The sequence below is a fragment of the Pseudophryne corroboree genome, chromosome 12 (assembly GCF_028390025.1).
Source record: "Pseudophryne corroboree isolate aPseCor3 chromosome 12, aPseCor3.hap2, whole genome shotgun sequence".
In the NCBI taxonomy this organism is placed as follows: Eukaryota; Metazoa; Chordata; class Amphibia; order Anura; family Myobatrachidae; genus Pseudophryne; species Pseudophryne corroboree.
The window spans coordinates 72,974,099-72,996,198 of record NC_086455.1 but is presented as its reverse complement, the minus strand read 5'-3'; the positions used below and the strand labels follow the sequence as shown (position 1 = coordinate 72,996,198).

Genomic DNA, 22,100 nt, shown 5'->3' with positions numbered 1-22,100 from the left:
GGGGGGACCCCTTGATTGAAGGGGTCCCCACTCCCCCAGGGTACCCCGGCCAGGGGTGACTAGTTGGATTTTTGATGCCACGGCCGCAGGGCACTATATCAAAGTGACCCCCGGCTGTGGCATTATCTGTCCAGCTAGTGGAGCCCGGTGCTGGTTTTAAAAATACGGGGGAACCCTACTCTTTTTGTCCCCCGTATTTTTGGAACCAGGACCAGGCGCAGAGCCCGATGCTGGTTGCTTAAATATGGGGGAACCCCTGTCATTTTTTTACCCATATTTCTGCAACCAGGATCGGCTCAAAGAGCCCGAGGCTGGTTATGCTTAGGAGGGGGGACCCCACGCAATTTTTTTTTATAAAATAACAACTTTCCCACCCCTTCCCACTGATATACATGCACGGATCTCATGGATCCCTGCATGCCTATCCAATCACGGAAAAAAAAAGCAGGTCTGGTTTTTTTTAGCACTTTTTTACGAGTTGTATTTTTTCACGGCAGTGTTTTTTTTTTTTTTTGCATTGCACTTCTTAGTAAATTACCGAGATTCATACTTAAACAGCCGCGTTTTGACCGATGGTGTATTCATTCGGAATTTTTTTCTTGGACTTGCAAAAAATTACGAATGCCCTCATCACTGCCGTGATTATTGCTTAGTAAATTACCGAGATGACACTTTGATGAAAAAACGGCATCTCGGTCAAAATCGGGACCTTAGTAAATTTACCCCATTGTCTGGCATTGTCAGAAAAATTCAGAGGTAGCTCTGCCTCCACTGCTTGAACCCAGGCTTCAATACCTTTTGCAGCCCAAGAGGCTGCCATAGTGGGTCTATGTACAGCACCAGCAAGAGTGTAAATAGACTTCAAGCAGCCCTCCACAAGCTTATCCGTCGGTTCCTTCAGAGAGGTGACGGTGGTGACAGGCAGAGTAGATGATACCACAAGACGGGCTACATGGGACTCCACTGGTGGTGGGGTTTCCCACTTGTTACTTAACTCTGTAGAGATAGGATAACAAGCTAGCATCTTTTTAGACAGGGAAAATTTCTTTCCTGGAGACTCCCAGGATTCCTGACGTATGTCAATTAAGTGGTCAGAATGTGGTAAGACTAATTTAGTAACCTTCTGACGTTTGAACTTATCAGGTTTCTTAAACGTATCTGGAGGGTCAGTCTCGTCATCAATCTGAAGAATCAGCTTGATAGCCTCCACTAGGTCAGGAACATCAACCTGTGTCGCAGATTCCTCATCAGAAGCAGCTGTATCAGTGTCTGATGGATCAGTATATTCCCCATCCTCATCTGATGAAGTATCTGAAACATGAGTGGATTGTGAGGAAGAAACGGCCCATTTAGATGACCCTTTGGTCCTAGTAGGGCGAGGGTTAGGCTTTTGTTTAACCAGGGACTGATTTAATTGCTGTATCTGGGATGACAGAGTATCCGCCCATAGTGGATTAACTACAGGGACAATATGTGACTTTAATGGCACAGGAGGTCCCACAGGGGGTGTAAGTCGTGTTACAAGCATAGTCAGCATATTTGAAAAAGCAGCCCAAGGTGGGTCTTGATCCACTGGTGCTGCAGGCTGACTGGGGGGTGCAGAACATCCAGTACCGGAACCCTCAGCTGAAATCTTTTCCTCAGGTAAATCCGTGGCGTCACCACTGCATGAGGCAGGAGCGTCCGTGGATTTTCTGCACTGTGTAGCAGACATTATTGGTAATGTAGCCTTAGGACGTAACAGTACAATATAGCCAGACAAACACAATACCAGTAAATAACCCCCTGTGTTATGTAACCACAAATGCAGAACACAAAAAGATGATTAAATCGGTTAGAAGTGACTGAAACACACAGTGAAAAATACAAAACAGTACATCCTGGGGAACAATATATGGTATATGAGACCCTGATGCACTTAGCCCCCCAGGGAACAGAATTTAGTGATAGCAATATGTGTGAGATACACAGAATGGAAATCACACAGCAGCTATAGGCATACACAGTCACATGTAAAATGCAGAAATTATCACATATAATAATAAAACTGCATTGGACTAGTTCACAGAATACTTGTACTAAATATTCATATAGCAGTGCTCCCTGCCCTGATGGATATAGTGGGGTCCCTGCACAGCAACAGTGTCCACGCCAGCGGCGCGGTCCGTCTCCCGGGACCGCAACCGGATCACGATTTCGGCGGGTCCCAGCTAGGGGACCCTCTTACGCCCTCCGTGAAGTACGACCACGTGATCCAGGAGAGCAGCAGCGGTGATGTGTGCCTAATGGGAACCGGAGAGCCTCCGCTGCAAGTACCCGGCAACCAGGGCGCGGGAGTATACAGCGCCACTGAGGGAGGTGATGGAGCCACAGCGCAGAATGTCAGACTGACATGCCTGTGCTGCAGCCTTTGATGTCTTCTTTTTTCTTTAAAAAAGCTCTTGTCAGGGCTGCCCAGAGCAGCCCAGCCTGTTAGCTGCCTGCACTGCAGGCACCAACTTACAAACTGAGCTCCAGTGCCTGGAGGCGGGCTATAGAGGAGGCGGTGCTGTGAATCCTGGGAACAGTCAAAGCTTTAGCCTGTTGGTGCCTCAGCTCAACATCCAACTCTACACCCCAATGTTATTCCCTGTGGAATACCAGTGTACCCCGCGGCAGAAATATATATATATATTTTCCTGTAGTGTTTGCTTTATGATATGACATTTTCAGTTGTGTTTTATTGCACTGGCTGCATTGTTATATAGTGGGCTGTGTTTATAATTACAATACCTGTACTATGCAAGCTGAATCATTAGGTATATCCCTAACTGCATGTTTGAAACCTCTCCTAAATTCAGTGTGTCTTATTTCAGGGGTGTTGCGATCTCCGCAAGAGCTGTCAGATGGGAATGTGGAAGTTACGGGAAAATGGTCCCCCTATTATCTGACAAACTTTACTTACAGTGATGGTGACTTTGATAGGCTGATGAAGCTCACACAGTACAATCTCCTGAACAACAAGCAGCGGGTTATAGATGCGCTGCAGACTACTCTAAGGAGGAGGAAAGCTAGGAACCTTTTAAGTCAAATGTACCAAGCTCATACTAAACAATAGGCATAATTACTGGGTACTAGAGTATCAAACATCAGCAACTTAACGCAGCAGCTGGTGAGCGTTTACCAGGCATGTGGTGAAAGATACATATTTAAATTGTGCACAAAATATCTATTTATATGAACACTTGTTGTCTCAAACTGACCATGGTCCCTCGGAATTCATTTTTGTCTAAGAACTTCACAGTTCTGCTCATCTAAAAGCAATTAAGTTTTGTAAAGTACAAAAGAGCACTTTGTCTGAATCAGCCAACACCATGCATAATGTGACGCAAATCACCAATAATTATATACTGTAAGACGGAGGTTCTCAAACGCAGTCCTCAAGGCACCCCAACCGTCCATGTTTAAAATATATCCATAGCTCAGCACAGATGGTTACATCAAATTGACTGATGTACTAATTAAGTCACCTGTGGTCAAGCATGGGTATACTTAAAACCTGTACTGTTGGAGTGCCTTGAGGACCGCATTTGAGAACCTCTGCTGTAAGAGGTTGCTTGATCATTCCTGTATTCAGGACATTTCACATTTACAGAAGAGCAAAAGGCATTTGAGAGCTAATGTTGCTGTGGAGCCTATTTATTAAATCATATTTGTGGAGACCTACAAATATTAAGTATCCCTAGGATGTTTGTACGGAGAACCACAGCAGATCTCTTGGATTCCCCTTTCTCGATTGCAAAAGCAGCCCCCTTATGTTTCTATGGGAGCTGCTACAATTATACATTTGCTAAGCTCTGGAATGCTTTGCTTGGCCCTGATAGCTAATGCAATCTACAGACAGCCCAGATTTATCACTGGAGGCATCCGCTTGCTCATGTGCCGACGGACACATGTATAGTAGTGCAGCTGGAGCATGTGTAATCACTTGCCTGATGCATTCCTGCCTAGTGGACATGAGCAAGTATTGTACTCTACTAAGCACTATGTGTACTTGCAAATTATTTAATTTCAACAGGGTCATGCTCTGGAGGTGCATTGCTGATCTTTGGGAATTGCATGCTCAAGAAGTTGTTCCCAGGGGCTGCAGCATTATTGATCTACAACCCTATACATATGTTGTTTAATAATGTTAGCCAGCTGAATAAGTCTCTAATAAGGGAGTGGGGTGTGACCCTGCAGACCATTTAGAAGCTATAAGCTTTCCGATAGCAACTTCCTATTGGTCTACAGTATCCCCCATTTTTGGGGCTGAATTAAATTAGCCATGAACTAGGTCCCTGTGTTAATAAGTTGCGGCTGTGATGTTTTGATATTCATTTAGAAATTAGCATTAAGTTATGCAGGTATCAGTAGGCATTAACGTGTATTTTAGTTTGATTATAACGATTTCTCCTACTTTTAACCTGGTTTGGAGAGCAAACTGCAATCAATGTCATGACAGTCAACCATAGTGTTGTAGACATGGTGGGAATTCAATTGTTTATGGTGCCTGCAGCCACTAGATGGCGCCCGATGGAGCGATTCAATTTCCTAGAGGTGGCGAGCTGAATTGAGCAATAAGTGGCCAGTTTGGGCACCCAACTGGCACTTTTTGCGTCTTGCCCAGCATTTTTGTCGGGTTTAGCTGTTTTATGTGGCTAAGTACGGTCTGTATGGGCGCGACAAGCGCAAAAAAGAACAAGTTGAATTGTGCCCCGCAATTTCTTGTCACTTTAGATGGGAGCTCGGGCGCATCTAGCTTCACACAAACAATTGAGTTCCTCCTATGATGTCACATACAAAACATTTCTAAATGTAATCCCTGTAGACTGGCATGGACGTAATCTGAACTACAAGGATAAATACAAAGGGTACGGAGAGGATTCTGAGTCAGTCGCATTAGCGGCACATTTCTATAAGCCACTGCGGCCTGCGTACTAGGTAATGCTAATATGAGAAAAAGCCTTTGTATATACTAAAGCTCTACGTGACTGCATGCAGTCGTTAATTGTGCAGTCGTTAATTTCATTGGCTCAGTATTGGCGCGGTATGCTGGAATCCGTGAACCGTGCCTGTACCTGCGGATTCATCCCACTCAGAATCAGGTCCTATTTATTTATATATATATGTTTTATTTTTTTTATATTTAACAAATTATAAAAAAAAAAAAAACTTTAAAAGGCGAGAGATGCTTCACTTATAGAGATGCTAGAAATATAATGTGTAAACAACCCTCCAGTCTGTCACACTCACCCTGCAAATAGAACTGATTCATCCCCTCCCAACTATTTCCAAAGAGTGCAGTTTTGTTGATACTGAATTAGTAAATGTAATTCTTAAGTTAAACTATAATGGTGGTGATTAAAACAACAAAAATACAAGAAAAAAAAAGAGTGTAAGTAACATCAATAACACTTGACTATCTTGTATTCTTGAACACTATTTATGTGACCTTTTAGTGTGTGTGTGGTCTAGTTTAGGTTTTTTTTTTTCTCAATAAATGATGTATTTTATATTTTATGATGTGCCTACAATGTCTTTAGTGTGTTATAAAATAAATAATACAGGGAGTCCAAAAAGTCCCTCCGCTGTGACTGCATTAAGCAAGTCTCCCTGCAGAGAATGTGTGCTAAGTAATATGATAACATAATTGTTTATAAACACTGTACTTACCGTACACGAAATAAGCCCTGGTCTTCTGGTAGCTCTGCGATTCCCACTGTCTTTGCCCCCCCCCTCTGCCTCCCATGGCTGCAGAGGAGATCTGCAGACAGAGACAGAACTCACTGCGCAGGGACTTTTTTAACCACCTGTATATGTATTAATATTGCACTCTGTTGACTACACTTTTTGTATATTTGTATGTGTAAAATTAAATTAATTGCAATAGAATCTAATAAGAAAAATTGTGTTATTTGTATGTTATCTTTGCTCTGGTCAGTGTGCTAGATTTCATGTGTAGCATATCATACCACGCTGGTGTATCATATAGCAGCATACCTCACAACATTGTGTAGGCTGAATCTGGGACTCCTGTATGCACTTAAGGCGCATGCACCCGAAAAATGGGGTGTCCCTGGCAAAAGGCGGCATGGTCATCACTGTGGGGTACATGCCCTTCCCTCCGGGAGCTGCTGGCATGCCTCCTGTACCTCTCTCCCGTGAACAGACGCATCTATTCACTGCAGAGCAATGAGTGACAAGCGGCCTCCCCACACCACCACCAAGGGACACTGGAACAATAAATTAGTACCCGTCCCACCTCTGCACCCCTGCTGGTACATGTGGCAACAAATATGTGTATGAAGTACTCCTATGGGATATGGCCACACCCACATTGTGACATGGCTGCATCAGTTTTCACCATATGTGCCAGTTTAAGGAACTGCAAAGTAGGGAGGAATGCATGGTACAGGTAAATGGAATATCCCCTCAAGATCCGACTCAGGAGGTGATTTAAATGTGCAAATAAGTTTTCAAACTACATAAATATGCACACACAAACTAAATATGTCCATCTGTATTAGTTACATTATGTTTAGCATACTTGCCTACTCTCTCGGAAGTTGTGGGAGGCTCCCGATTTTTCAGGTAGTCCATGCACACCCGGAAGGGTAGGATGATCTCCCGCAACCCGCCTGCTTCCTAGTGAAGCGAGCAGGGTGTGGGAGATTAACAGAGGAATTCCAGCACTGTATGGAGGGGGCGTAGCTAAATGGTGCAATTTGCATGATTTTATCCCCACCCCCTCACCACAGACCCACAGATTGCTGCATTCTCCCATGCTGGGGGTGGGACCTAATGACGTGAGCACCCGGCCCTAATCCACCCCAAAGTGTGCAGCAGCAGTGTCTCCTCCCAAAGAGGAGACATCAAAAGTAGGTAAGTATGATGTTTAGACACATCTCAGCTGTAAATACAAACATAATCAACACACAAGTCAAACTTGCCTATTCTTTCTGAAGGTGCAGGAGACTCCTGATATTTTTTTTGGAGTAGTCCCCCTAGAGCCCCAAAAGTGAATCTCCTGAAGTGGGCAGGATGGGGAGATAATACCCGGTTCTATCAGGTCCTATGATTTGTGATAGTTTTATGCAATGGGTCAGGAGGTGGGGTCTAATGGCATGAGACCTTTAGTCCTGTCCCTAAAATGGTCAGCTGCATTTCCTCTCCGGGCTTCTCATGGAGAGGAGAAACATAAAGTCGGCCAGTATGATGCATGTTAGTACTTGCATGAGCAGAGTAAAACAACACATTTTTGCAGCCAACGCTAAAAATGTGTGCTCAGGGCAAGGCTGTAGAAGGGCGAAAATACGACCTGTCCCAAAACACAAGGCATCATGAAATCCCGTTGACAACTGATAATGTCAAATATTACCTTTAAACATAAAGCTATACACTATTACGAACTAAGTACGCTATTTGCGCACTGAGTACCGTAGGGGTACGCACTTAGCGTAGCAGACGCGTAGCAGACGCTGCGCCGTGAGAGTGAGACACGAGTGGCACGGACGCTCACAGAATGATATACGGTAAACCTTGTTAATAGAACAATGTAAGGATATACTTATACTCTAAACCTTAGTAGTCAAATACTGCAATGATGTAATGCCTAAAAACATTAACAATGTGTATGCTGTTAGAGCGATTAAGACGCTAAGAAAGCCTTTTGCAGGAAAGTGAAAACACAACACCGGGTTTTGTTACAACCACGGCGGCTCTAACACCGCCGTGGATTATTCAGAGAAAAAGGGGAAAACAGATACAAGTTATACACTACAAGCTAACAAGGAAATCTAACAGAATAACAGAGAATAAAGATGAACAATGGCTACAGAGAATATACATACGTGGGAAATCGTTCGCAAGCGCGACCTGGATCCAGTCCTCAGCTATTCAGGTAGAAAGCCTTCAGAGTCTGAGGCTGGCCAGGCAACAGTGGTCTTTATATACACAACATACATTCACAATACAATGGTCCCTGTAATCTCACTGTTCATTGGACACAGGGATGTGTCTCTACATTACAGCAAAGGTCATAGGTGGATTTGAACAGGTGGGCTGTGTCTTTCCCCAACTGCTCTGGTGGGAGGTATCCTCAGGATTCCCGCCGCATGTGTAATTTACAGCAAATACAGTTAATGTTCATAATCTACTTCTGTACATAACTATACGCAGGAGCGAGCGATCCTTTCCTAACTAACACCGGAATGTTACCCTTAAAATACCCTACAGCTGGATACTAGACACCACCTTTCAACCTTTATCTGACCCTTCCTATCATGCAAAGAGGAATCTTTCTGTCCAGGAACTGTTTAAACTAATCATACTCGCTGACATGGTCCAGGGGAATATTATCTACAAAATGCACTATTTGGGTTAAATTTACAACGATCGAGTCGCACGCTACACGCTCACAAACTCCGCCGTAAGTACACATCTCATGCGCACGAGACGCTGGAGCGTCTCTTATGCAACTTGCGGGTATGTGTACGCACGGGGGACCAGGTGCACGAGCAGCGTGCGTGTGCATGAGGGGTTAGTACAAGGGATATGTATCATGATCTTTTTCGACTATGACACAACCTCCCAACCTGACCCTCTCTCCAGGAGGGACAGAGTGTTCTGCTCCTGGACTTCACTCTTAATCTATGATTGCCAGAGAAAAGCCTTTCTTATTCAGTAACCTGTTCAACACAGGTGCCGGCAATCTTAAATTAAGTGAAAAGTCCAGAAGCAGAGCATTTTGTCCCTCCTGGGGTCATGTTGGGAGATATGCATTGAGGAGGTCAGGTCACTGAGATAAGCAAGAAGGAGAGTGTCCGGAAAGGCCCAAAGATGTTTTTTTAAGCCAGAGGGAAAGAGGCAGCATTAATTCTGAATTCCCACCGCTCATCGTTCCAGATCAACTTACTAAGAGAATATAAAAATTTAAATGAGGGAACAAATGATACTACAACTCATTAGTAGGTCAACCCTTGACATGGGGGTGCCAGCTGGTCAGCCTGTGTCCTTTATCAGGCCTTGGTGATTTTAATTTTAAGAGAAACAACTGCACCTCACCTCTAGCACTGCACAGGCACTTGTACCTTCTGCCTGCACAGCTGAGGAATCTGTAGGTACACACCCCTGCAGGCACGGCGCTACCCGCTCAGCAAAGGGATGCAGTGCAGGGAGGCGCTGGGACGGAGAGGCGCACCCCCTGCTCTGCATCCCTTCCCTGCTGCTGCGCCGTCCTGTCCCCCCTGCTGTTGCTGCCAGCTGTTGTGCCTGTCACTGTATGACAGGCAGTGGCGCTGGCAGCATGAAAAGCCTACTCCCCTCACCTGTGTTACAGCAGCTGTATGGATCAGAGGAGGGGATGGAGCTACACGGAATGGAAGGGGTGGGGCTACATGGGCCGGAAGGGGGCGGGGCTACACGGATCAGGTTGCTTTAGAGAAAGGGACAGCAATTACAGTGGCGGCCAGCCAGACTTAGGTAAGTGGAGGGTGAGAAAGAAATGTATGTGTGTGTGTATGGTGGGGGTGTATGTGTGTATATATGTGTGAACTGTGTGTGTGAGGTATGTCTGTGTGCGCACGCATTATGGATGCTACTACTGTGGGGGGGGGCAATACATGTAAGGACGCTACTACTACTGGGGAAGGGGCATTACATATATCGACACTACTACTGGGGGGGTCATTACATGTAAGGACGCTACTACTACTTTGGGGGAGGGGGGCATTACGTATAATGCTGCTACTTCTGGGGGGGCATTACATGTAAGTACGCTACTACCACAGGGGGGCATTATGTATAACGATGCTACTACTGGGGGGGGCAATTACATATAAGGACGTTACTGCTATTGGGGGGGGGGGCATTACGTATAATGACGCTACTACTGGGGGGCATTACATGTAAGTACGCTACTACTACAGGGGGGGCATCATGTATAACGACGCTGCTACTAGGGGGGCCATTACATGTAAGGACGCTACTACTACTTGGGGGGTGGGTATTACGTATAATGACGCTACTACTGGAGGGGCATTACATGTAAGTACGCTACTACTAGGGGCCATTATGTATAAGGACGCTACTACTGGGGGGCATTACGTATAAGGACGCTACTATTACTGGGGGGGCATTACGTATAACGATGCTACTACTATTGGGGGGGCATTACGTATAAGGACGCCACTATTACTGGGGGGGCATTACGTATAACGATGCTACTACTATTGGGGGGGCATTACGTATAAGGACGCTACTATTACTGGGGGGGCATTACGTATAACGATGCTACTACTATTGGGGGGCATTACGTATAAGGACGCTACTACTAATGAGGGGGGGCATTATGTATAATTATGCTACTACTACAGGGGGTGCACTATGTATAAGAACGCTATTACTACCGTGGGTGCATTACTTATAAGGATGCTACTATTACTGGGGAAGCACTACGTACAAGGATGCTACTACTACTGGGGGTGCACTACGTATAAGGACGCTACTACTACTTGGGGGGGTATTACGTATAATGACGCTACTACTGGAGGGGCATTACATGTAAGTACGCTACTACTAGGGGCCATTATGTATAAGGACGCTACTACTGGGGGGCATTACGTATAAGGACGCTACTATTACTGGGAAGGCATTACGTATAACGATGCTACTACTATTGGGGGGGCATTACGTATAAGGACGCTACTATTACTGGGGGGGCATTACCGTATAATGATGCTACTACTATTGGGGGGGCATTACGTATAAGGACGCTACTATTACTGGGGGGGCATTACGTATAACGATGCTACTACTATTGGGGGGGCATTACGTATAAGGACGCTACTACTAATGATGGGGGGCATTATGTATAATGATGCTACTACTACAGGGGGTGCACTATGTATAAGGACGCTATTACTACCGTGGGTGCATTACTTATAAGGATGCTACTATTACTGGGGGTGCACTACGTACAAGGATGCTACTACTACTGGGGGTGCACTACGTATAAGGACGCTACCACTACTTGGGGGGTATTACGTATAATGACGCTACTACTGGAGGGGCCATTACATGTAAGTACGCTACTACTAGGGGCCCTTATGTATAAGGACGCTACTACTGGGGGGCATTACGTATAAGGACGCTACTACTAATGAGGGGGGGCATTATGTATAATTATGCTACTACTACAGGGGGTGCACTATGTATAAGGACGCTATTACTACCGTGGGTGCATTACTTATAAGGATGCTACTATTACTGGGGAAGCACTACGTACAAGGATGCTACTACTACTGGGGGTGCACTACGTATAAGGACGCTACTACTACTTGGGGGGGTATTACGTATAATGACGCTATTACTGGAGGGGCATTACATGTAAGTACGCTACTACTAGGGGCCATTATGTATAAGGACGCTACTACTGGGGGGCATTACGTATAAGGACGCTACTATTACTGGGAAGGCATTACGTATAACGATGCTACTACTATTGGGGGGGCATTACGTATAAGGACGCTACTATTACTGGGGGGGCATTACCGTATAATGATGCTACTACTATTGGGGGGGCATTACGTATAAGGACGCTACTATTACTGGGGGGGCATTACGTATAACGATGCTACTACTATTGGGGGGGCATTACGTATAAGGACGCTACTACTAATGAGGGGGGGGCATTATGTATAATGATGCTACTACTACAGGGGGTGCACTATGTATAAGGACGCTATTACTACCGTGGGTGCATTACTTATAAGGATGCTACTATTACTGGGGGTGCACTACGTACAAGGATGCTACTACTACTGGGGGTGCACTACGTATAAGGACGCTACCACTACTTGGGGGGGTATTACGTATAATGACGCTACTACTGGAGGGGCCATTACATGTAAGTACGCTACTACTAGGGGCCCTTATGTATAAGGACGCTACTACTGGGGGGCATTACGTATAAGGACGCTATTACTGGGGGGGGGGGGCATTATGTATAACGACGCTACTACTAGGGGGGCCATTACATGTAAGGATGCTACTACTACTTGGGGGGGGGTATTACGTATAATGACGCTACTACTGGAGGGGCATTACATGTAAGTACGCTACTACTAGGGGCCATTATGTATAAGGACGCTACTACTGGGGGGCATTACGTATAAGGACGCTACTATTACTGGGGGGGGGCATTATGTATAACGACGCTACTACTAGGGGGGCCATTACATGTAAGGATGCTACTACTACTTGGGGGGGTATTACGTATAATGACGCTACTACTGGAGGGGCATTACATGTAAGTACGCTACTACTAGGGGCCATTATGTATAAGGACGCTACTACTGGGGGGCATTACGTATAAGGACGCTACTATTACTGGGGGGGCATTACGTATAACGATGCTACTACTATTGGGTGGCATTACGTATAAGGACGCTACTACTAATGAGGGGGGGCATTATGTATAAGGATGCTACTACAACAGGGGGTGCACTATGTATAAGGACGCTATTACTACCGTGGGTGCATTACTTATAAGGATGCTACTATTACTGGGGGTGCACTACGTACAAGGATGCTACTACTACTGGGGGTGCACTACGTATAAGGACGCTACTACTACTTGGGGGGGTATTACGTATAATGACGCTACTACTGGAGGGGCATTACATGTAAATACGCTACTACTAGGGGCCATTACGTATAAGGACGCTACTATTACTGGGGGGGGGGCATTACGTATAACGATGCTACTACTATTGGGGGGGCATTACGTATAAGGACGCTACTACTAATGAGGGGGGCATTATATATAAGGATGCTACTACTACAGGGGGTGCACTATGTATAAGGACGCTATTACTACCGTGGGTGCATTACTTATAAGGATGCTACTATTACTGGTACTGGGGGTGCACTACGTATAAGGACGCTACTACTACTGGGGGTGCACTACGTATAAGGACGCTACTACTACTGGGGGATGCACTACGTATAAGGACGCTACTAGTACTGGGGGATGCACTACGTATAAGGACGCTACTACTACTGGGGGTGCACTACGTATAAGGACGCTACTACTACTGGGGGATGCACTACGTATAAGGACGCTACTACTGTGGGTCCATTATGTATAAGGACGCTACTACTACTGAGGGGGCATTATATATAAGGATGCTACTACTACTGGGGTGCATTACATATAAGGATCCTACTACTACGGGTGGGGCATTATGTATAAGATGAATAAGATTGTGCTACTGTGTGGGGTAAATTTAAATGGGGTTACTATTGTGTGTTCATGCTCCTTACTTGTGAGACCACACCCCTTTTCCTGGCGTGTGCCAATGGCGCTCGCTGACCCTTTGTCGAACATGGGAGGGCGCAAATTTATAGTTTGCAGGGGGGGCGCACAACACCCTAGCACCGGCCCTGCACCCCTGTCTAGCTTTGTGCTTAGGGTTGGGATGGGTGACTCGCAGTCGGGATCCCGTTGGTCAGCACACCGATGCTGGTATCCCGGCCGCCAGAATACCATCAGCGGTGCGAGCGAAACGAAGCCCCTTGCGGGCTCACTTCACTCACCACAGGTTTTATTCCCACTCTACGGGTGTCGTGGACAACCATGAGTGCGAATAGTCCTGGGCCCCCTGCCGGCATTCTGGCATCGGTATGCTGACCGCTGGGATTATAACTACATCCCCATATAATATTTCCTAATTACTGAATGGGTAAGTTTACAAATGAATATATTAGTGAAGGGCAGAGTTGCAATCCCACCCTCACACTGCTGTACCTGTCACTGGCCTGACAGATCTCCAATTGTAAAGTGCAACGGAATTTGGCTATATAAGAAACTGTTAATGAATGAATCAATGAATAAATAAATAAATAAAGAAATAATAATGGAGGTAACAGACAGTGATGAACTACGGCTGTGTCACCTCTAGTAACTGGTATGAGGGAGCAGCCTGTACACGTTACCATGGTCACCCCGGGGTGACGTCACGGTGCCCTCGGATTGGTGGCGGCTCTCCGCCAGCACGGCAAAGTACGGTATATTTAGATCCAAATGGGCTAAAAGGACCTCCGACGTCACGACCGTGCGACTCGCCGCGGCAGACACGTGGGTTTGACGTTACTCAGTCATTGCGCCTAGTAGTCGAATTTAGCCTTAACCCCGGTAGCGCACGCTGACACTGACAGCGGTACCGCAGACCCGGACATGCTCAGCTGGTTGGGGGGGGTTAAGCGGCTTCGGTGGAAAGAATGCGGTGCGAACAGTGGCCGGCAGCCTGCAGACCCTGTACTTCAGAATGATGCTGCCTCTGGAGGAACACTACCGCTTCCATGAGTTCCACTCACCGGCCCTGGAGAACGCGGACTTCAAGAACGTGCCTATGGTTCTTTTGATGGGACATTACAGCTCTGGCAAGACCACCTTCATCAGGTAGGGTGCACTATGGCCAACTGTAATACCACCTTCATCAGGTAGGGTGCACTATGGCCAACTGTAATACCACCTTCATCAGGTAGGGTCCACCATGTCCAACTGTACCACCTTCATCAGGTAGGGTCCACCATGTCGGACTTCACCTTCATCAGGTAGGGACCACCATGTCCGACTTGTACCACCTTCGTCAGGTAGGTACCCCATGGTTACGCCTCTAATCTAGTGTCTCGCACAGGGGCTGACCTGTGACTGATTCTTATAGAAAATGTGCATACGCTTCCTTGGATGAGGACTTTGATACCTGGCAGATTCATTCTCAACAATTGGAACCAATGACTGAATGATCATATGATTGTGCAACTTGCTGATGGATTTCTAGTGTCATTATTGAGATTTTCTATTTCGTCCTAGAGGATGTTGGGCAATCTCAAAAGACCATGGGGTATAGACAGGATCCGCCGGAGACATGGGCACTTTAAGACTTTCAAAGGGGTGTGACCTGGCTCCTCCCTCTATATCCCTCCCCAGACTCCGTTTTAGAAATGTGCCCCCACGAGACACAGGGCACTCGGGGAGCTCTTAGAGTTTCTCTGAAAAGACTTAATGTTAGGTTTTTTATTTTGGGGAGCTTGTTACCTCTATAAACTGGCTGGCAATGTTATTCAGTGCCCAGGCACTGTCCGCAATACCCCCGCCAGGATAAATATATAAAATTAAGCTGGATGAAGCGCGCCATATTGGCGGCGGGGCTTCTTCCTCACTGCTCACTGGCGCCATTTTCCTCCTCCTCAGTGAAGTCGCTGGTCCTTCCTCACCCGCAGCAAGTACCTGGAGGCTCAAAACAGAAGAGGGGGGGGGGGGGATATTTATTTATTATATGTAAAGCGCAGCAGCTCTGGGACATTTATTAGTGTGGTCAGACCTGCTTATTTGGCGCTGGGGTGTGAGCTGGCTATTTCCCTTTGTGTTCCCTCACAGACTTGGTGTGTGTGCTGTCTCTGGGTAGTCGAAATGTCGGAGGCAGATTATCCTTCTTCAGGGGATAATTTATCAGGGACACCTAATGTTTTGGGGGAGGCCCTGTCGGCACCGCCGACTGCAGATTGGTTAACTACATTGAAGGCCTTGCATGCTAGTGTCACGTCATTAAATCAAAAATTTGATCAGTCTGAATCTCAATCCCAGGTGTGGAAAAGATCAGTGGAGGACGCTTTATTACAAATGCAAGACCCTGCGGGGTCGCACAAGCGTAGTTTTGACCAGTTAGTTGACACAGATACCGACACGGACTCTGAGGCCGATGTCGATTATGCTGATTCTAGGTTGGACCCTAAATTGGCTAAGAGTATTCAGTATATGATTGTTGCTGTCAAAGATATCTTGAATATTAATGAGGACCCTATTACACCTGAAACCAGGGTCCTTATTGACAAGGAAAAGAAGTGCTCGGTTACCTTTCCTCCTTGTTTTGACCTGAACGCTCTCTTTGATAGCATTAGGAATAGCCCTGATAAAAAAAAAAAATTCTGATTCCTAAAAGGATCAGAGTGGCGTACCCCTTTCCCGAGTCTGATAGGGATACATGGGAAAATCCCCCCACAGTAGACCAAGCCCTGGCGCGTTTGTCTAAACAGGTAGCCCTCCCTGCAGCCCAATCGACAGCCCTTAAGGAGCCGGCGGACCGTAAGCAGGAGGCTACCCTAAAGGCTATTTTCACTACTACAGGGACGCTGCTCAGGCCTCTTATTGCGTCTGCGTGGGTCAGTAGTGCTATTGAAAAGTGGATGGACACTTTGTCTTCTGATTGGGATACTCTGGATAGAGATAACATCCAGGTAACGCTTGGTTATATCAGAGATGCAGCTGCATACTTGAAAGAGGCTGCAAGGGATGCTGGCCTGCTAGGTGCTAAGGCGAATGCTATATCCGTTGCGGCTAGGTGAGCGCTCTGGACTCACCAGTGGAATGCTGATGCTGATTCCAAGAGAAATATGGAGTCTCTTCCTTTTAAGGGAGGTGAACTTTTTGGTGACGGTCTTACTGATTTAGTATCGCCAGCTAGCGCGGGTAAATCTACCTTTTTACCTTCTGTTCCTACGCAACAGAAGAAACCGCCACATTATCAAATGCAGTCCTTTCAGCCCAACAAGTATAGAAGAGGCCGAGGAAACCTCTTCCTGGCTACCAGAGGAAGAGGCAAGAGGGTACCCACATCCTCGGGTTTCCAGGAGCAGAAGTCCTCCCCGGCTTCTGCCAAATCCTCCGCATGACGCCAGGTCTCCCTTACAGGGGCCCGCACCGGTGGGGGCACGCCTAAAGCTTTTCAGTCAGGTCTGGGTTCGCTCGGGTCTAGACCCTTGGGTATTGAGTATTGTGTCCCAAGGGTACAAACTGGAGTTTCAAGATGTTCCCCCTCACCGTTTTTTCAGATCAGCCTTACCAGCTTCGCTTCCGGACAGGGCTCTGGTCTGCGGTGCAGTACAAAACTTGTCTCAAAATCAGGTTGTGGTCCCGGTACCCCTGGCGCAGCAGGGGCAGGGGTTTTATTCAAGCCTGTTTGTGGTGCCGAAGCCGGATGGCTCGGTAAGACCAATCCTCAACCTGAAATCTCTCAATTTCTTCCTGGTGAAATTCAAATTCAAGATGGAGTCTCTCAGAGCGGTGATCTCCAGTCTGGAGGAGGGGGAATTCATGGTCTCATTTATCCTCCTCATCAAAGTTTCCTGAGGTTTGCTATCCAGGATACGCACTACCAGTTTCAGACGTTGCCATTTGGTCTATCCACGGCTCTGAGGATTTTCACCAAAGTAATGGTAGAAATGATGGTTCTCCTGTGCAAGCAATGGGTTACAGTTATCCCGTACTTGGACGATCTCCTGATAAAGGCAAGGTCCAAGGACAAATTGTTGTAGGACATTGCACTATCCCTGTCAATTCTACAACAGCACGGCTGGCTCCTGAACTTGCCGAAATCACAGTTAATCCCGACAACCCGGTTGGCGGTTTTGGGCATGATACTGGACACGGTCCAACAGAGAGTGTTCCTCCCCATGGAGAAAGCACGGGAAATTCAGAGTCTGGTAAGACTCTTGCTAAAACCGAAAAAGGTCTCCATTCATCAATGCATTCAATTGCTGGGAAAAATGGTGGCGGTATACGAGGCCCTCCAGTTTGGGAGGTTCCATGCCAGAGTGTTCCAGTGGGACCTGTTGGCACAAATGGTCCGGATCCCACCTTCATATGCACCGGAGGATAATTCTGTCTCCCAACACCAGAGTCTCACTTCTGTGGTGGCTCCACAGCTCTCACCTCCTTGCGGGACGCCGGTTCGGGATGCAGGACTGGATCCTGGTAACCACGGATGCAAGTCTCCGAGGTTGGGGGGCAGTCACTCTGGGGGTGAGCTTCCAAGGAAGATGGTCAAGTCCGGAAACACATCTTCACATAAACGTTCTGGAACTGAGAGCCATTTTACAACTGCCTCCTACAAGCGGAACATCTTCTTCGGAACCTGCCGGTTCTGATCCAATCGGACAATGTCACGGCAGTGGCTTGCATCAACTGCCAAGGCGGCACGAGAAGCAGAGCAGCAATGGCAGAAGCCACGAAAATTCTTCGTTGGGCAGAAAAACATACAAGCGCTCTGTCGGCAATATTCATTCCGGGAGTGGACAACTGGGAAGCAGACTTCCTCAGTAGACACGACCTTCATCCAGGAGAGTGGAGCCTCCATCAGGAGGTCTTCACACTGATAACAGTTCGATGGGGGGTTCCCCATATAGACATGATGGCATCTCGCCTCAACAGAAAACTTCTGAGGTATTGTTCCAGGTCCAGGGACCCTCGGGCAGAGGCAGTGGATGCGCTGATAACACCCTGGGTGTTTCCGTCTGTGTACATTTTCCCTCCGCTTCCTCTCATCCCAAAGGTGTTGAGACTTCTAAAAAGAACAAACATTCCAGCGCTCCTTGTAGCCCCAGATTGGCCAAGGAGAACGTGGTACCCGGATCTTCAGACGTTACTAGTCGACGATCCCTGGCCTCTTCCTCTTTGCGAGGACCTGCTGCGGCAGGGGCCGTTCGTCCACCAAGACTTACAGCGGCTACGTTTGACGGCATGGCGGTTGAACGCCAGATTTTAGCCTGGAAGGGTATTCCCAGTGAAGTCATACCTATTCTTATTCTTGCCAGGAAGGCTGTGACGTCAAATCACTATCACCGTATTTGGAGGAAATATATTTCCTGGTGCGTGTCCAAGAGAGCACCAGTGGAGAAATTTGACCTTGGACGTTTTCTCCATTTTCTACAGAATGGAGTGGATGCGGGCCTTAAATTAGGCTCCATTAAAGTGCAGATTTCTGCCTTGTCCATTTTATTTCAGAAACAATTGGCCTCACTTCCTGAAGTGCAGACCTTTGTGAAAGGGGTGTTGCACATCCAACCTCCTTTTGTGCCCCCTGTGGCACCTTGGGACCTTAACGTTGTATTATCGTTCCTTCAGTCACATTGGTTTGAACCTTTGCGTAAAGTGGAGTTAAAATTCCTCACTTTGAAAGTTGTCATTTCTCTAACGTCCTAGTGGATCCTGGGGACTCCGAAAGGACCATGGGGAATAGCGGCTCCGCAGGAGACTGGGCACAAAGTAAAAGCTTTAGGACTAGCTGGTGTGCACTGGCTCCTCCCCCTATGACCCTCCTCCAAGCCTCAGTTAAGATTTTGTGCCCGAACGAGAAGGGTGCAATCTAGGTGGCTCTCCTGAGCTGCTTAGAGTAAAAGTTTAAATAGGTTTTTTATTTTCAGTGAGACCTGCTGGCAACAGGCTCACTGCATCGAGGGACTTAGGGGAGAGAAACGAACTCACCTGCGTGCAGAGTGGATTGGGTTTCTTAGGCTACTGGACATTAGCTCCAGAGGGACGATCACAGGCCCAGCCATGGATGGGTCCCGGAGCCGCGCCGCCGGCCCCCTTACAGATGCTGAAGCAAGAAGAGGTCCATAAATTGGCGGCAGAAGACTTTCCTGAATTCATAAGGTAGCGCACAGCACTGCAGCTGTGCGCCATTGCTCTCAGCACACTTCACACTCCGGTCACTGAGGGTGCAGGACGCTGGGGGGGGGGCGTCCTGGGAAGCAATGAATTTACCTTAGTTGGCGAAAAATACATCACATATAGCTCCTGGGCTATATGGATGTATTTAACCCCTGCCAGTTTTCCAGTAAAAAGCGGGAGAAGAGCCCGCCGTGAAGGGGGCAGGGCCTATCTCCTCAGCACACAGCGCCATTTTTCCCACACAGCTCCGCTGGTAGGAAGGCTCCCAGAATCTCCCCTGCATCCTGCAACTACAGAAACAGGGTAAAAAAGAGAGGGGGGCACTTATTTGGCAAAATAACAATATATAAGCAGCTATAAGGGATAGACACTTATTGTAAGGTTGTCCCTATACATATATAGCGCTCTGGTGTGTGCTGGCAAACTCTCCCTCTGTCTCCCCAAAGGGCTAAGTGGGTCCTGTCCTCTATCAGAGCATTCCCTGTGTGTGTGCTGGGTGTCGGTACGTGTGTGTCGACATGTATGAGGAGGAAAATGATGTGGAGGCGGAGCAGAGTGTCTGTAACAGTGATGTCACCCCCTAGGGGGTCGACACCTGAGTGGATGTACTGTTGAAAATTACGTGACAGTGTCAGCTCTATATAAAAAAAACAGTGGTTGACATGAGACAGCCGGCTACTCAGCTTGTGCCTGTCCAGACGTCTCATAGGCCGTCAGGCAGATACAGACGCCGACACGGATACTGACTCCTGTGTCGACGGTGAAGAGACAACCGTGATTTCCAGTAGGGCCACACGTTACATGATTGAGACAATGGAAAATGTTTTATACATTTCTGATAATACGAGTACCACCAAAAAAAGGGGTATTATGTTCGGTGAGGGAAAAACTACCTGTAGTTTTCCTGAATCTGAGAAATAAAATGTGTGATGATGCGTGGGTTTCCCCCCGATAACAATTAATAATTTCTTAAAAAGTATTGGCTGCATACCCTTTCCCGCCAGAGGTTAGGATGCATTGGGAAACACCCCCTAGGGGGGATAAGGCGCTCACACGCTTGTAAGAACAAGGGCTCTACCCTCTCATGAGATGGCCGCCCTTAAGGATCCTGCTGATAGAAAGCAGGAGGGTATCCAAAAAAAGGTATTTACACACATACTGGTGTTATACTGCGACCAGCTATCGCCTCAGCCTACAGGTGCAGTGCTGGGTTGGCATGGTCGGATTCCCTGACTGGAAATATTGATATCCTAGATAAGGATAGTATATTATTGCCTATAGAGCATTTAAAAGATGCATTTCTATATATGCATGATGCACAGCGGAATAATTGCCGACTGGCATCAAGTATAAGTGCGTTGTCCAATTCTACCAGTAAAATGGTCAGGTGATGCGGATTCCAAACGTCATTTGGAAGTATTGCCTTTGAAAGGGGACATTTGGGGTCGGTCTTTTAGACCTGGTGGCCACGGCAACAGCTGGGAAATCCACGTTTGTACCCCAGGTCGCCTCTCAAAATAAGACGCCGTATTATCAGGCGCAGTCCTTTGTTGGCAAGCGGACAAAAGGTTCCTCTTTTCTGCTCGTGACAGAAGGAGAGGAAAAAGGCTGCAGAGATCAGCCAGTTCCCAGGAACAGAAACCCTTTCCAGCCTCTGCCAAGCCCTCAGTATGACGCTAGGGCTTTACAAGCTCAGGCACGGTGGGGGCCCGTTCTCAATGAATTTCAGTGCGCAGTGGGCTCACTCGCAAGTAGACCCCTGGATCCTTCAGGTAATATCTCAGGGGTACATATTGGAATTCGAGACGTCTCCCCCTCGCAGTTTCCAAAAGTCGACTTTACCGACGTCTCCCTCGGACAGGGAGGCAGTTTTGGAAGCCATTCACAAGCTGTATTCCCAGCAGGTGATAATCAAGGTACCCCTCCTGCAACAGGGAACGGGGTATTATTCCACACTATTGTGGTACCGAAGCCAGACGGCTCGGTGAGACCGATTCTAAAATCTAAAATCTTTGAACACTTACATACAGAGGTTCAAATTCAAGATTGAGTCACTCAGAGCAGTGATTGCGAACCTGGAAGAAGGGGACTACATGATGTCTCGGGACATCAAGGATGCTTACCTTCATGTCAAAATTTACCCTTCTCACCAAGGGTACCTCAGGTTTATGGTACAGAACTGTCACTATCAGTTCAGACGCTGCCGTAGGGATGGTCCACGGCACCCCGGGTCTTTACCAAGGTAATGGCCGAAATGATGATGTTCCTTCGAAGGAAGGGAATTTTAGTTATCCCTTACTTGGACGATTCCCTGATAAGGGTAAGATCCAGGGAACAGTTGGAGGTCGGTGTAGCACTATCTCAGATAGTGTTGCGGCAGCACGATTGGATTCTCAATATTCCAAAATCGCAGCTGGTTCCGTTGACGTGTCTTCTGTTCCTAGGGATGATCCTGGACACAGTCCAGAAAAAGGTGTTTCTCCCAGAGGAGAAAGCCAGGGAGTTATCCGAGCTAGTCAGGAACCTCCTCAAATCGAGCCAAGTCTCAGTGCATCAATGCACAAGG

At 47.2% G+C, this 22,100-nt stretch overlaps 2 protein-coding genes across 2 annotated transcripts in view; both read left to right on the top strand.

Moving 5' to 3' along the window:
* The window catches only part of LOC134979927 (cytosolic phospholipase A2 delta-like), a 180,918-nt gene extending 175,060 nt beyond the window's left edge, over positions 1-5,858 (top strand). Inside the window, exon 20 of the mRNA XM_063946540.1 lies at positions 2,856-5,858. Within this exon, the coding sequence (XP_063802610.1) occupies positions 2,856-3,097 (242 nt within the window). The 3' untranslated portion in view covers positions 3,098-5,858. The remainder of the gene's footprint in view (positions 1-2,855) is intronic.
* Positions 5,859-14,119: 8,261 nt separating this feature from the next.
* The window catches only part of EHD4 (EH domain containing 4), a 249,905-nt gene continuing 241,924 nt past the window's right edge, over positions 14,120-22,100 (top strand). Inside the window, exon 1 of the mRNA XM_063947641.1 lies at positions 14,120-14,482. Within this exon, the coding sequence (XP_063803711.1) occupies positions 14,349-14,482 (134 nt within the window). The 5' untranslated portion in view covers positions 14,120-14,348. The remainder of the gene's footprint in view (positions 14,483-22,100) is intronic.